Source organism: Sinohyriopsis cumingii, chromosome 10, assembly GCF_028554795.1.
Source record: "Sinohyriopsis cumingii isolate HCF-2022 chromosome 10, ASM2855479v2, whole genome shotgun sequence".
Taxonomy (NCBI): domain Eukaryota; kingdom Metazoa; phylum Mollusca; class Bivalvia; order Unionida; family Unionidae; genus Sinohyriopsis; species Sinohyriopsis cumingii.
The window spans coordinates 112,011,472-112,026,074 of NC_142970.1; the positions used below are offsets into that span (position 1 = coordinate 112,011,472).

At 34.6% G+C, this 14,603-nt stretch overlaps 1 protein-coding gene across 3 annotated transcripts in view; it reads left to right on the top strand.

Annotated features, from left to right (window-relative positions):
* Nucleotides 1-14,603, top strand: part of LOC149791032 (glycerol-3-phosphate dehydrogenase, mitochondrial-like) — an 81,331-nt gene that overhangs the window by 55,442 nt on the left and 11,286 nt on the right. For all 3 annotated transcript variants that reach the window (XM_089972924.1, XM_089972925.1, XM_089972926.1), the window contains 3 exons: nt 3,185-3,343; nt 6,041-6,226; nt 11,281-11,379. In XM_089972924.1, coding sequence (XP_089829050.1) covers nt 3,185-3,343; nt 6,041-6,226; nt 11,281-11,379 — 444 coding nt within the window. The remainder of the gene's footprint in view (nt 1-3,184; nt 3,344-6,040; nt 6,227-11,280; nt 11,380-14,603) is intronic.

Here is a 14,603-nt window from a genome sequence, read left to right on the forward strand (position 1 = left end):
GTGACTCCATCATTTTTATCAGGCTTGGATTTGTGTAATCCACGTTTTGTTGGAGGGCCTCAGAGATGATTAACATGAAGAGGAGTTTGAAATTCAGATGTGGTGAGGATTGCAACAGCAAGAATTCCCTCCACTATGAAGGCATTCAAGAGAATATGGCAGTATTTTAATGACTGTTGTCAAATCAATAACATTGCACCACTCTCTACCTCTGTTCCTCAACTGGCCAACATCTTTCTCACTCACTTTGAAGATAAAAAGTTAGCTCTGATCACCATAAAGGGATTCCGGTCCTTGATATCAGACATGTTCCAACATCATGAATGAGATGATATTGGACACAACAAAGCTATTTCTGATTTGCTGTCCAATTTCTATCTATTCAGACCACGTTAATTTATGCTTTCCTCACAATGGAATTTCTCCTGACCATTTACATAGTTTGACTCATCCAAGTACGAGTCACTGATATCCATATCAACAAATGATCCTGCCTTACTCATAGACTAGAACTACATACTGTTCCATCTTGATGGATCAGTCATTTTAAGAACAGAACCCAGTTTTGTTGCTAAACAAAGTTTGCCATTGTTAGGTGGTCAGCACATAACTATTCATCCCCTCTCACCAATTGATATGTCAAGGGAGGCAAATCTTCAGGATCTGGTACATGATCTCAGATATTATCTGAAATATACAGAGAGCATGCACAATGACCAGACCAGGCTTTTCCTGTGTTTGAAGACCAGAATAAAAGACATAACACCACAAGTGCTGGCCACTTGAGTAAAGGGAGTTATAAAATATGCATACATGGAACTCTCTTAGGAGCCGGTATGATTTGTGGCCAATATGAGCAATCTCCAGGAGCCTGGCTTTAGAAAGAGATTTCTCAAGTGGTAAGGCACACCAACATCACTTTCTTAAGCTTCTTTCTTCATGACATGGCATTGCAGAGAAGGGAGCTGAATCTCACTGGTTGCTGCACAGACATGACAACTCCCAGTTCATGACAGCACAGCCTTGGAACCAGGTAGTATTGGCCTGTTTTGCTGTATTCACCCTGGAATACTGATGAAACTATAATCAAGGAATGAATCCCACAGGGTTCTCCTTTGCATTTGAAAAAACAGTCTCCTTTTATGTTAAACTAACCATTAAGAGAAAATAATCTTTTTGCAGAGCAACAATGTTTATACTGGGTGAAACATGTCAAGGTAGGATGCTCAGCACTTCCTCCTCTTACCTGTTCTTCTAATGTGATCAGGTAATTTATTTGAAGGAGAAAGAACTTGTTTTTAGCCAATTATGTTTCTCTGACAATATCTGTTCACGCTGCAAATAATCCCTCCCACCCTTCCCCATAATACGAATGACCGTTAAGGTTCCACTCAAGCAAAAACTGGTTACATTCAAGTATCACATTAGTTACCTGGCAATTAAATGGGGAGTTAACATGTAAGAGTTGATTCCCTTGGTTGACATATATATATATATATATATATATATATATATATATATATATATATATATATATATATATATATATATATACATACATACATACATGCATGCATGCATGCATCCATACATATACATACATACATACATACATATATGTTTTTTGTCTTTCTGGGAAGGCTGAATTAGAAGAGAAAGTTACCCTAATATAACGTGATCATGTATGTATTATCAAAAAAACATAATTTACTTTTAAAATTTGCTTTCTTTTAATATAGTCATGCAGAATGAAGCATATTAGAGATCTTTTTTTTTTCTTAGACTACACTGACAAAGTCTTTCAGGCATCCATTGGTTAAAACTTGAAGGAATTCTGGCTAGATTGTAATAACTGAACCTTCTCAAAAATATGCCGATCTCATGATCAGTAATCAATGAGAGGCATATTTTGTGTTTTCAACTAAATTAGGTTTTTACATTCCCTAGTGCAGGTACCATTTGTTACGGTGAATTGAGTGTTTCATATCACATTGGCACCCATATATTAAGATGTATAGAGATTTGTGGAACAATGATGTACTGTACATCACCTTATATAAACATTACCATAATTTGGAGAATTTCTGATCTTTGAATTTACTTATTGGTTTATTTTCTTTGGTTCATATTCTAACTGAAAAATCCTTGAATTTGAGGGGTTGAATTTGAAAACTCTTTGACTTTTTTTTAAAAAATGGTTTTATCTCTGAAATGTTCTTCAGAAATGCCAGTATCTCCTGTTTCAGTATAGATTCTCTGATTTTTTTGCTGAAGCTTCTTGCTCAGTCCTGTGCATTCATTTCTCCAATTTCATTGGATGTTAATTTCATACAAGTGTTTACTTTTGAGACTAAGTTCACCAGGGAAAAAAATTATGACCAGTTTTTAAAAGTCAACTATTTCTCAATATCTCAGTGCTCATTATTTCACATTGGCTGATTCATAAGAATTTGAAGAGATATGTGTGAAATTATTAAAGAAGGTTATTGTTCACATGCCAGCACATGCAGTCTTGGCCTCACAAAAATGGCTGAAATTCAATTTTTGTACACTCCACTGAGGTATTACCTTCATCCCTACTGAGACCTTAGGTTACCTTAACAGCCCTGACTAACAAGGACTCTGTTTTCATTTGTTTGGAACAATGTTGACATTTGTGATCTTTAATTTTTTTATGAAAAATTTCTTGAATATTTCCAAAACACCTTGAATTTATCAAAGAGAAAACAAAACAATAACACAAAATCATCATTTTTTTTTAAAATTGAAAATGTTTGTTATTTACAGGTTTTCAAAAAATAATTAATTAGTAAAATGAGAATGAAATTGATCATATGACATTCAGTATAGGTAGCTACCATATTAAGTAGCATCCCTTTTGTTGCAGTAGGATGTTTTTTCACAAACTGATTTTTTTTTTCTTCCAGCAAGGTCGACCAAGTTACGACAATTAAAATAACAGCTATGGATTATATTGTTCATCACAATTGGCTATAAGACATGAGAATTTTAATCTACTTCTGTTCGTTGTTTTGTGTTCATGTTTATCTTTTCCTGGATTACTATAGGTGAGATATGCTGTTCGTTGTTTTGTGTTCATGTTTATCTTTTCCTGGATTACTATAGGTGAGATATGCTGTTCGTTGTTTTGTGTTCATGTTTATCTTTTCCTGGATTACTATAGGTGCGATATGCCATACGAGAGTATGCCTGCACAGCAATCGATATTGTAGCAAGACGGACACGGCTGGCATTCTGTAACGTACTTGCTGCTGAAGAGGCCCTTCCAAGAATCATAGAAATTATGGCAGAGGAGTTAAAATGGAATAAATCTAAACAGCAGGTACGAATAAGCCTGAATATTTATCAAATTAATGGTTATATTGTAGTGCAAACAGTATGAAAACAGATTCTAGACATTTTAGTGAGATCTCACTGGGTAGATATTTAGAAGTCAGGTTAGAAGCAAGTCCCAGTCTAACAACTTTTCTACAAATATTTTCTCTTATTCAGATTTTAAAAGTATCTTGTATATGATACCTCTAAACACACAGATTTTTGTTGGGGTAAGGATTTTATAAAAGAAACAAACTTATGGTTTAAAAATAAATTTTTTATACTTAAAAATTCATTCATGCTTGATAGAGTTGAGGGATTGCTTTAAAGATATCATGAGAGATTCACGATTTTTGTGGCTGTTTGTTAATCTTTCATGTGCCCTGACTGCTCCATGAAAAATCAATCATTGTCACCTCATAATGAGACATGATATTAAACAGTCTGAATTTTAGGCAGAGACTTTGAAATACAGTTTGCAAGCTCCTTTATAACATGAATATAACAAGGATATAACATGATGTTGTCTTGGTTCCTGAAATTTCATGTACAAATATTTTTTTCAAACACAAAAATTTCATTTTGCTTTCTTATCAGTAGGAAAAGTTACATGTAAAAAGCTTATTATCATTTTTGGGAAGAGATACTGTATGAATCCTAATATAAAACAATCGTGTCATGGCTCCTGCAATTTCATATACATGTATTTTCCTCTTAAAAGTACAAAAAATATCATGTACAATTTTTGTTCAGGCATCATGCTGGGCTTCACCAATGTTGCAAATTGATTATTTTTTTTTTATTGGTGACAAAATACACCATCTTATTATTTTTGGGTGCCATTGTTGGCAGCTTAAACTTGTATATACATTCTTTTTTTTTGGAGTGAATTATTCCATCCTTGCCAGACGAGGTACCGGTAATAGTGGAAACACTGGATCATTTCTTGTAAAATTTCTCTAAGATGGACATTAAAAGTTGCATTTTGTCAAATTAAGCAGGTCCACTTTGTTACTTTGGACTGAAACTGATGCCTGAGATAACTGGGTTTTTGACTTAATAGGTGTTGAGATAAACAGGGAAAAATTAGCCTTTTTTCAGGAATGGATGAAAATGCGCAACATACACCAGTTCTCAAGATAACCGAGGTTGAGATAAGTGGGTTTGACTATCTCATAATATATCTTTCCGAATAAATAGTGTTGGACTATCAGCCGCTTGCTAGTAATTAATATATTTTGTATGTGGAAGGTCAGTAAAATTTCTCTTCTTTTCGTTCATAAAATTAAATCCTTCAGAACATTCACATTTTCAGTAGTAATCCATGTCAGAAAAAAATATGTGTATTAATCTTCTGTTAGACATTTTATTTAATTTCTGATGCATGTGTGGAAGGCAGCATCACTCTGCTTCCAGAAATATCAGTTTAAAATAAAAACAAGCCTGAGATCTACTTCTTTGTCTATCCAGTAGTCATGCTACTGGGACTCACTAGAATGAACCAACCTTTGAAAGCATGAACAATAATGCTGCAATCAACCACTTGATGGCTGGCTACTTCCTTTTGTTTTTAAAATGTACCCAGAAAAAAATAGTTTTGCTGAAACTTCAAAGAAAACTCATTACTTTTGAAGCACCGATCATTATATAAAAATAGTAAGTAAAGGAAAAAATTTAGTCTTAGTATTTCTGCAATTATTTGATGTTGACATTTGCTTGGTCCTCCAAACTTAGGAGTTGCAACAATTGGTAGATTTCATTGCTGTTATATAAGTCTGGTACCAACTACGTTTGATGAAGGTTGCACATACTGTTGAAGTCACTGCAAAAATACCAACTTCTGAGGATGAAACATAAGCCCATTTTTTAATGTGACAGCATTAATATTTTGCTTGTTTGGCACATCAGCCCATAAATTGGTAGCAGTTGGAAAGATTTTCATGAAATTTTGTCCAAGTATAATTCATGACTATATGGTGCATACGATAGTTGTGACCGTGTGGCCCTGCCTCAAGGTCTAGGTCAAGACAAGGGAAAATGTAATTATGTGGTATGCTACTAATAAACTAGGTCAAGAGAAGGGAAAATGTAATTATGTGGCATGCTGCTAATGAACTAGGTCAAGGCAAGGGAAAATGTAATGATGTGGCATGCTTCTTATAAACTAGGTCAAGGAAAGGGAAAATGTAATGATGTGGCATGCTACTTATGAACTAGCTAAGACATTTAAATGAAACTTTGTCCATGTCCATATAATAACCAGATGATGTATGGCGTTAATTTTTTATTGTCCTGGGCAGTGAATTTTTGTACTCTTTAAGGTCTCCAGGTTATATTATTGGTTGTGATGCAGCTATGCTACAACTGTGCCTCACTTTCAAAACCTCCATATTCCATTCTTGGTTATGACATAACTAGTTTACTCCTGTGACACACCACTAAGATGTCCATAGTCTATTTTTATTCAAGGCACAGCTGTTGTACGAATGTACTTCACCTTTAAACCTCAAGATTCCATTGTTGTTTATGACACTCAGACATTGTAAATGGTGTCCTATTTAAAATTGTGGTTCCTATGAGGTTCTCAGTTTCTTTACCTATCATTTCCTGCTTATGTCAGTATATGAGCCAGTGCATTATGTTGCTTATGTGTTAGAATTTGTGAGAAAAAATGTTTTAATTTACTAATGTGTACATTTTTTAGCAAGAAATGGAAAGAGTCAAAGTATTTCTTCGACGAGAGATGGGTCTTGACCTAGGAAAGGCATCCATGGATGTGAAAATCAACTTTACAAAGGAAGAAATCAACCAGTATGCAAAACGCTTCAGCTCTTTAGATATAGACAACAAAGGCTACATAACTATAAATGACCTAAGAAGATATTTCAAGGTAAGTAAATAATTAAAAAAATTACAATAAAAAACAGGGAACTTCCCAACTAATATTATTTATATTGGTCACTCATATGATCAGTATCAATCCATTTGAGCTTATCTAATACACATCTCAGTGTTCTTTTTTCATAGGTTCCTGACAACAGTTTGGAGTGGGTTTGATTGTACTGAAGGGGCTGACATTTTACATTTTTGTACAGTAGTTTTAAATGTGTGGTTAAGTTTTGCATTTAGCTGAGGATTTTGCATACAATATAAAGACTTGGAATTGTAAAACTTAGTGCAGGGATGTCTGTGGTTGAGTACCATACCCTCATAATAAACATACTTCACTGTTCCCCATCTCTTCAGACTTCCTTGTCTTGAGTTGTTTTGTTGTTTGTTTCTCATGCTCTGATCATGAGGCAAAAAAAAATTGTGTTTCCTGTTGCACAGGTTTTAAAATTAGGGTAGGTAGATGCTTTTTTTAAAAAACATTTGTTTTAAACTGGCTCAGTTACATGCACAAATAATTGTCTGGATTTTTTAAATTTATTTATATTTTTGTTGTTGTCTTTTTTCAAGTTAAATTGTATATGTTAAAATGATTAGTATCTATAATGTAGTAAGTGCTTCTAATACTGGACTAAACCAGCTCAGTTAGATGCACAAATAAATTTCAGGAATTTTTGTTCACCCTGGGGGGGAAAAAGTGCTAGGTTTGGCAACGTAAAACAGGGATGGTCAGCCTGATAAACTCATGAACCAGATGGTATCAAATCCTTACAACAGGAGAAGGTTACTATGACTAGTGTGTGTGTTTATATGTGTATTTTTATACTAAGTTTCATATAATTTGGTAATCAGATACACCTTGATGAGTACTAAACCCTCCTCATAAAAGTAGGTCCCTATGACCACTATTTTTGATTATGTATTTTAATTTAGGGCTGTTCAAGTAAAACATACCTCTAACCCAGGGAAGACATTTTTAATGCCAGGTACTAACCCATAGCTGCAATTTAGAATTTTCTTGTCATTTTAATATGAACTCTACAGTCAAATGCAGTTTAGAATTTTATTAAATTTTGTGTTTTTGCTTTTAGACAGGGATCATTTAACAAGATGACTGTATTCATCTCTCTTAGTTCTACCGCCTTATAGAAAGATCACTGATTACACTCTGCATTTTTGGGTGTTTGCGTTTAGCTCTTGAACATGTTTCCTGCATTTCTCAGAGTTGCCTAACCTTACGATATTGGCAAAAGCCTCACGATTTTCCTTCTTTCCCTTACAAATTTCAGTAAAAATTGTAAATTCCGTTCAGAATTATTTGTTTCATTCAGATCAGGTATTACTATTGGAACATCACTCGGCTACTTCTGTGATGTCGTGAAATAGCCTCAAAAGACATTGTAGGAATACACATAAATTTTATGTATTTGGTAATTTGCCTTTGGCGCAGTGCACCACATGTTACAACATCAAAGACCAAGGTTGTGATTGTGACCTTATACTTCAGATGCCATATTGTACCATGATAAGAATGAAAGTAGCTCAGAATACAATACTCCATGGCGATGAATTACATCTGAAGTTTCATTCTCGACTTGACTTTAGGATGATCCAGCTGCTGATATTAGTATAACCAGATATGGCAGCAAAGGAAGAAACATACAGTGCGTATGAATTCTAATTTAATATGATCGTGGCATGGTTCCTGAAATTTTAAATACATGTATGTGGTTTTTTTTCGGTACCCGGAAAGAACATTTTTTTTTTTAAGTACGAGAAATAGAATGTAAAATGTTTAATATCATTTTGGGGAAGAGTTCGCATATGAAATTTAATATAATACAATGATGGCGTAGCTTCTGAAATTGAACAGTATCACCAGGTTCTTAAAGTGTTACGCCAAAATAAACATTATCAAAAATGTTACTTATTGTTAGTCCATGAGTAACGTCAGTAAGTCGTCTTTGTGATTGTCTTCAATTAATTCTATATACAATCGATGCTCAAACAATAGCCAACGTGTTTCTCCTTTAACTGCGTATACAGCCAAGCAGCAGACAATGCGGTGATTGATAAAAGATTCGCACAATTTAATAAACATTAAAAAAACAAAAGCTCCCAAGATGTTTGCTGGGCTTTTTGGCATTATTAGACGCAAACACTTGACCAGTAAATAATGTCGTCTTTATTAGCTGGAAATTGAAAGGATATGAAATTGTACATGCATTTGCCTTCTAAAAAAATTATAAACGTGACTTGTAACCATCGCGGGCCTACTGCATTTAGTTCTCGGGTTTTACATATGTATGGTGTTTGTTTATGAACTCATTATTAATTTCCTATTTTTTATTTTTAAAAATATTTTACCGTTATGGAAAAGCAAGTTCACAAACGCAATTTGTTCTCTGCACTTTGCGCAGTGATTAGTATAGTAATTATCACACGTTTGGTTTTCGTTATTCACAAAATCTGAAGTAAAAGTTATATGCACGATGAAAGCATGTGTTGATTGTTAATTATTCTTGCTGTAGTCGTTCAAATGAATAGGTGTACAAGCGTTAATTATTGGAAATTTGCAATGGATAAATGTACACGGAAACGCATATGAGAAAATTTTAGCAGTATGAAATTTGTACAGACACTGTTCATAGACCCTGAAATGTAATGAACCATACACTTGCTTTGTCTTTCTTGACCTAATTTTGCTGTTAATTTTTCCTATTGAAATCAGACACTTAAAGATGTGTGACAAGATTATTGAATAGTTTAAATATGTATGCAGTTTTGGCAGTGGAATTACATATATTATGAATTAAATGCAAGCCCTGACGGTATGATATCAGATGGCAAGTAAACAGTGTTGATTCTCTGTTCATGTTGTATATTAGACGTTGAATTCAGACACAAAGATCTGGGATTTTTTAAAATTAAATATTGTAAATATGCGTGCAATTTTTCAATGGAATTACATGCATTATAGATGAACTGCATACCACGACAGTAAACGGTGTTGATACCATATTCATCATACAAATTAGACATGAATACACATATATGTGCCAATGAGTTGTTCTCTGAAAAAAGTAAAGAATGCAGCATTAAACCAAAAAGCAAACATCTTTTCCATTAATAAACAAGGTGTGTCTATATTTTTACTATTTTTAATCACCTTACTATTAAAAGCAGGTACCTCACATCGTTTCTTAACCAACATTACTATTTTTTCATTGTAAAGGGTAGGCAACTCAGATTCCTTATACATATTATCCTTTCTAGAATCCTGATACTTCATCAAGGGATGCATCTTGTTGAGCACTACTCCTTCATTTTAATGGTAGGATATTATATCCTATATTTTACACTTCACTGACTTGGGTAAATTTGCGTTTGATGTTCATTTCTCAGGATCTGATCATACCAGAATCATGAATCATTGGCAGTTTCATTCATCACTGTTAGTATCACACCCTTGCAACAAAAAGAAATTTGTTGTGTCCTACTTGCTATGGTTAAGCTTTTGTGGTAAGCTCAAAGGCACGATTTTTTGGAATGCTATATATTATGCCTGGAATAAAGAAACTTGGTGAGTACATGCATCTTGAAAAGTTCTTAATTATTATTACCACGACAAGCATCTGCCCTATATTTTAGTGTCTTTGTAAAGAGACAACAGTTGCCAAAAGAACTGGAGTTAGAAAAGAGGTCAACATTACATTGTCTTGATCACTGGGCCTGAACTTGCTTGTGGCACAGTTATTAATATTTACAATGGCTATTAGAGACTACAGAGTGTAGAAAGGAGATATGTAATTGCTGAATATGCTTGTTATATTTTTAATGAGGGAGAAAAACATGGATTGCATATTCATGTAATCCTGTCTGAAAGAAAATTGTTCATTTTACTCGACTCATGAAGATTAGTCAATAGAAAACTTATGAAAATGCTGTATTACGTGTGAATTTTTCTTTCTGTTGAAAACTTGATAATGACTATAGCAAGTGTAAATGGATTATTAAATGCACTGTAAACTTGTGATTGTAATTCTCAATTTCCATGTCTTGTCTTTTTTTCCCCCACATTCTACATTTTCAGCAATGATTTGGGGAAAAAATGTGTTTCCTACAAAATTTTTCTCTTTATTATCAAAAATGACAGGGTCTTGCAGCATACTTCACACACAGTATAATGTATGTTTTTATAAAGATCTTGTAACAGTGGATTTGTGTGAAGTATACTTTTGCAATTGTCAGGATGTAGTAGATGACAAATCTGACATTGTAATGAATGTATATGCCAAATTCAAGAACCTTTAGCAGTAACGATTGCTATAGAAGTAAACTGATAGTTAGCATGATATATGCATACCTTTGACAAGTGAAAATTATTTGTAAAAATAGGTATTTAAATCACTAAAACATAAATTAAACACACTTATAAGAAATAAAGTGATTATTTTTTAATTAGAATGACCTTTACGGCCAAATTCCTAAATGAAAATAGATACCCATGGAAGTCACATGTTATAATATTCCTGACGTGTATTACATAAGAGGCAGCTAACAAAGGCTGCCTGCTTGGGATGCATCTTGAGATGTGTGACATTTTTAAAAGAATGTGGGTTATGTAGACAAGTTTTGGCCTTGTAGTTTGACCCTGTTATCCTTTATTTTTATTTTGTATGCCATTGGTTGGGAGGAGGGGGCTGGAAAACCTTTACCCTTAATGTCCATTCTCAAGGTGCATATTTACTTTTGGTGGCAATATAACCACTTTGGCCAGTTAAGTTGTTTCAGGTGTGTGAATTGTGGCCAGAATGTTGCAGGCTTGATTCCCACTATTGGATCATTTAGATCAGAAACAACAGTGTGCTTCTGGGCAAGGTAGTTCTATGTAAAGTATTGCTGTGGTTACATACATATTTCTTCCTGAGGAATTTGGCAAGAAGTTTGCCATTTTTATACCTAGCTTTAGCTTAGCACTGGATAACCCCGACTGAGCTGATATGCTGTTGAACCTCGTACATAAATACATTCTTTTTTGTTTGATTTTGACAGAAAATGGGTGAGCGAGTTTCGGAAGATCAGTTACATGATATACTCAGTGAGGTGGATCTAAACAAGAACGCACAAGTTGATCTGGGAGAATTCTTGCAGGTAAAGATATATAGCCTTGATTTGATAATACTGTAGGTAACCATCATTGCACATGATATGGTAGGACACTAAAAGATCAGTTCTGCAAGCCTGATGGAAGACAGTAATTTTATTGGCTAATTAGTTGTCCAGATAAATTTATACAGAATATGATGTTTTATAGGATACTTCATGTAATCAAAAAGGAATGGAATCCATCAGGGTCTATTCTAGAACTGAAAATGGGAGAGGTCCTTTTCCGTTTGAAAAAAGGGGTGAATTTTCTGAATATAGAAGATATTTAAGAGGGTGTTGAAGATAGGGCTTTATAATACATGATTTTCGTGAATGTGATTTACTTTTTGGTACTTTTTTTTTATGATTCTTGCCATTACACATCCTAATATAGAAAGTAGTCTGTATAATTAACACTTATTGTGGTCGGCTTTCATATTTAATGAGGGCTTGTACTCTTCCTCTCATTCTGGATTAAACTAATTTCTGCAGGCAGCCGACAATTTGTGAAATCTTAGAGTTTGTTTCATTGATTCTGTTTGAGCATAAATGCATTATACAGGTTTGTATAAAAAGCCTATATCAAAGTCACAGTAGCATTTTAGCTCACCTGGTTGTGGTTTTGGTCTTTGTCTGTCAGGCATCATCCATCATCTATCTGCTTGTTCTCAAAAAAGCACCAGATCATTTTCAGTTAGTCTTGGCAGACATCATCCTGGTATGGAGGCCTTTCAATTTTACACAAAATAATCTGCAGTCAAATATGGCTGCCATTACTATAAATTTAAAAATTTTCAAACAGCTTCTTTAAAAGAAACTATTGGGTCAAATTTGACTACTTTTAACAGAAAGCATCCTAGTTTGAAGGTTTTTCGGACATGTATCAATGATGTTGTTATGCCATCAAATGATGCTAAGAATCAGAAAGTATCCTGAAGACCTTTCCTAGTTGTACAAGATGATCTGCTATCAAATGTGACCAGTTTTGCAAAATATAGAAAAACCTTTAAATGACATATTTTTTACACCCATTGAACAGGTATAGACCAGATTTGAAACAATCTTTTTGCCATAAAGGCCTTTAAAATTGTACAAATGATGCTGAGATGCTGTCAGAATATGACCACTATTACTAAATATAGCCAATGTGGCCACTGTTACTAAATATAGACTTTTTTAAAATAGCTTCTCAGGATACTCTGAAGAAAATTTGACAGCAACCCAAAATGAATACTTTTCAAGTTTATGCAAATGCTGATGATAATCGGTCACATCTGGCCACTGTTACTGAAGTAGAAAAACTTTTCAAACAACTTACTTTCAAAAACCATCAGCTAAATTGTGGTCATGAAGAGAATGCAAAACAAGTTTACTAAACTGACAGCAGCCTGGCATGAAATCCCTTCAATGATTTTTTTACAAATTATAATGATCCACCATGAAATAAATCCATTGTTACTGATAATAAATTAATCGAATTCAACAGACTTTTTCTCAAAAACCATTGGCATTGCTGCCAAGGGTTCCATTTTTCCCATATTTGTCCTGTATTTTGGATCTAAATATGGGTGTATGTGTTCCATGTTTAAAAAAATCTGTTTTTTAAATAAAAAATTAAATAAAAACTTTCCTCGCACCTTTCTATTTAAAATGGGCACCCGGTTCCATTTTGAGAGTAACTGTACCACATGTATAGAATTCTGAAATATTATTGGTTCACTCAGAATCAAGGCTGTCATCTCAGTCTTTAACCAACTTATTGGATTACGCAAAGCAGGTGCTTCTATCACTTTATCTCTGGTGGCCTAGTGGTTAGAGCATCCACCTCGGAAGGAGGGGGTCATGGGTTAGAACCCCGGTCGAGTCATACCAAAGACTGACAAAAATGGTACTAACAGCTGCCTCGCTAGACGTTCAGCATTAAGAGGTTAGTGTTAGGACTGGTCGGCCTGGTGTCAGGATAATGTGACTGGGTGGGACATCGTGCTACATGTCTGCAGCATGATGCCCCAGTACTAGACATCACTATAAACTGCCACACTGCATACATCGTAGCAATATGACTGAATAATTGTTAAAGCTACGTTAAAAATCCTAATCACACACACACACTCTATCACTTTATCTTATCCTCATCATATTCAACTTTTAGTCATGTCAAAAAGGAGAGCAGGAGTTTCAGAATTATCTCCAGCAGAGAAGACAGAACTAGAGGGACAATTATGCCATCCTTTTTAGTTTTGTGAAACCATCTAGAAAAAGAGAAAACTTTGCATTTTACAAATTGTATAATTGTGATATTACTATTGGGTATGAAGGCATCCATGACAAAAAACAGCATGAAAAAGTTAATTAATATCAGCTTGCTGCTGCTTCATCAACAAAACAGCCTGAACTCACAATGCCAGAAGAATCTTGATGTAATTCAATTGGAAATTCATTTTACTAAATTTCTTGTGGAAATGAACCTTCCTCTTAAAGTTGCTGAAGTTGTGGGTGATTTATTTCACACACTTTACTCAGACAGTAAAATCACCATAGGTTTCTCATGTGCTAGAAGGAAAACTGTTCAGTAAACAAAATTCACAGAGTTCAGATTATCAATGAAGGATGGTAAATTGGAATTGATAATGATTGAAAAAACAAGGTGGACCACTCCAGTGGCCTACTGGTTAGATTGTCCACCTTGGAAGCAGGAGGTCACAGGTTCGAACCCTAGCCAAGTCATACCAAAGACTTATAAAAATGGTACTAACAGCTGCCTTGCTAGGAGCTCAGCATTAAGAGGTTAGTGTTAGGACTGGTCGGCCTGGTGTTGGGATCATGTGATTAGGTGGGAAATCACGTTATCTGTCTGCAGCATGATGCCCCAGGTGCTAGACATTGCTATAAACTGCCACACTTCAGACATCGTTGTTCTTGTTGTTCTAGGGTTTAACGCCATTTTTCAGCACAAGATAGGCTATACATGGCGGCCAGTATAACTGGTGGAGGAAGAACCCTGGAAATCCCAGGGAAGAATCACTGACCCACGAGAAGCTACTGACAGGCTATCCCACATATACAGACATCATAGCGATATGACTGAAAAATCATTAGAGCTACGTTACAAATCCAAATCACACACAGACACACACAAACAAAGGCTCCTATAAACAGCCTGTGTCTGAGTGTATGTTGCATTCATGCATCTTCTGAATTGTCACCCGGGTGCCCATTTAGAATGTGCA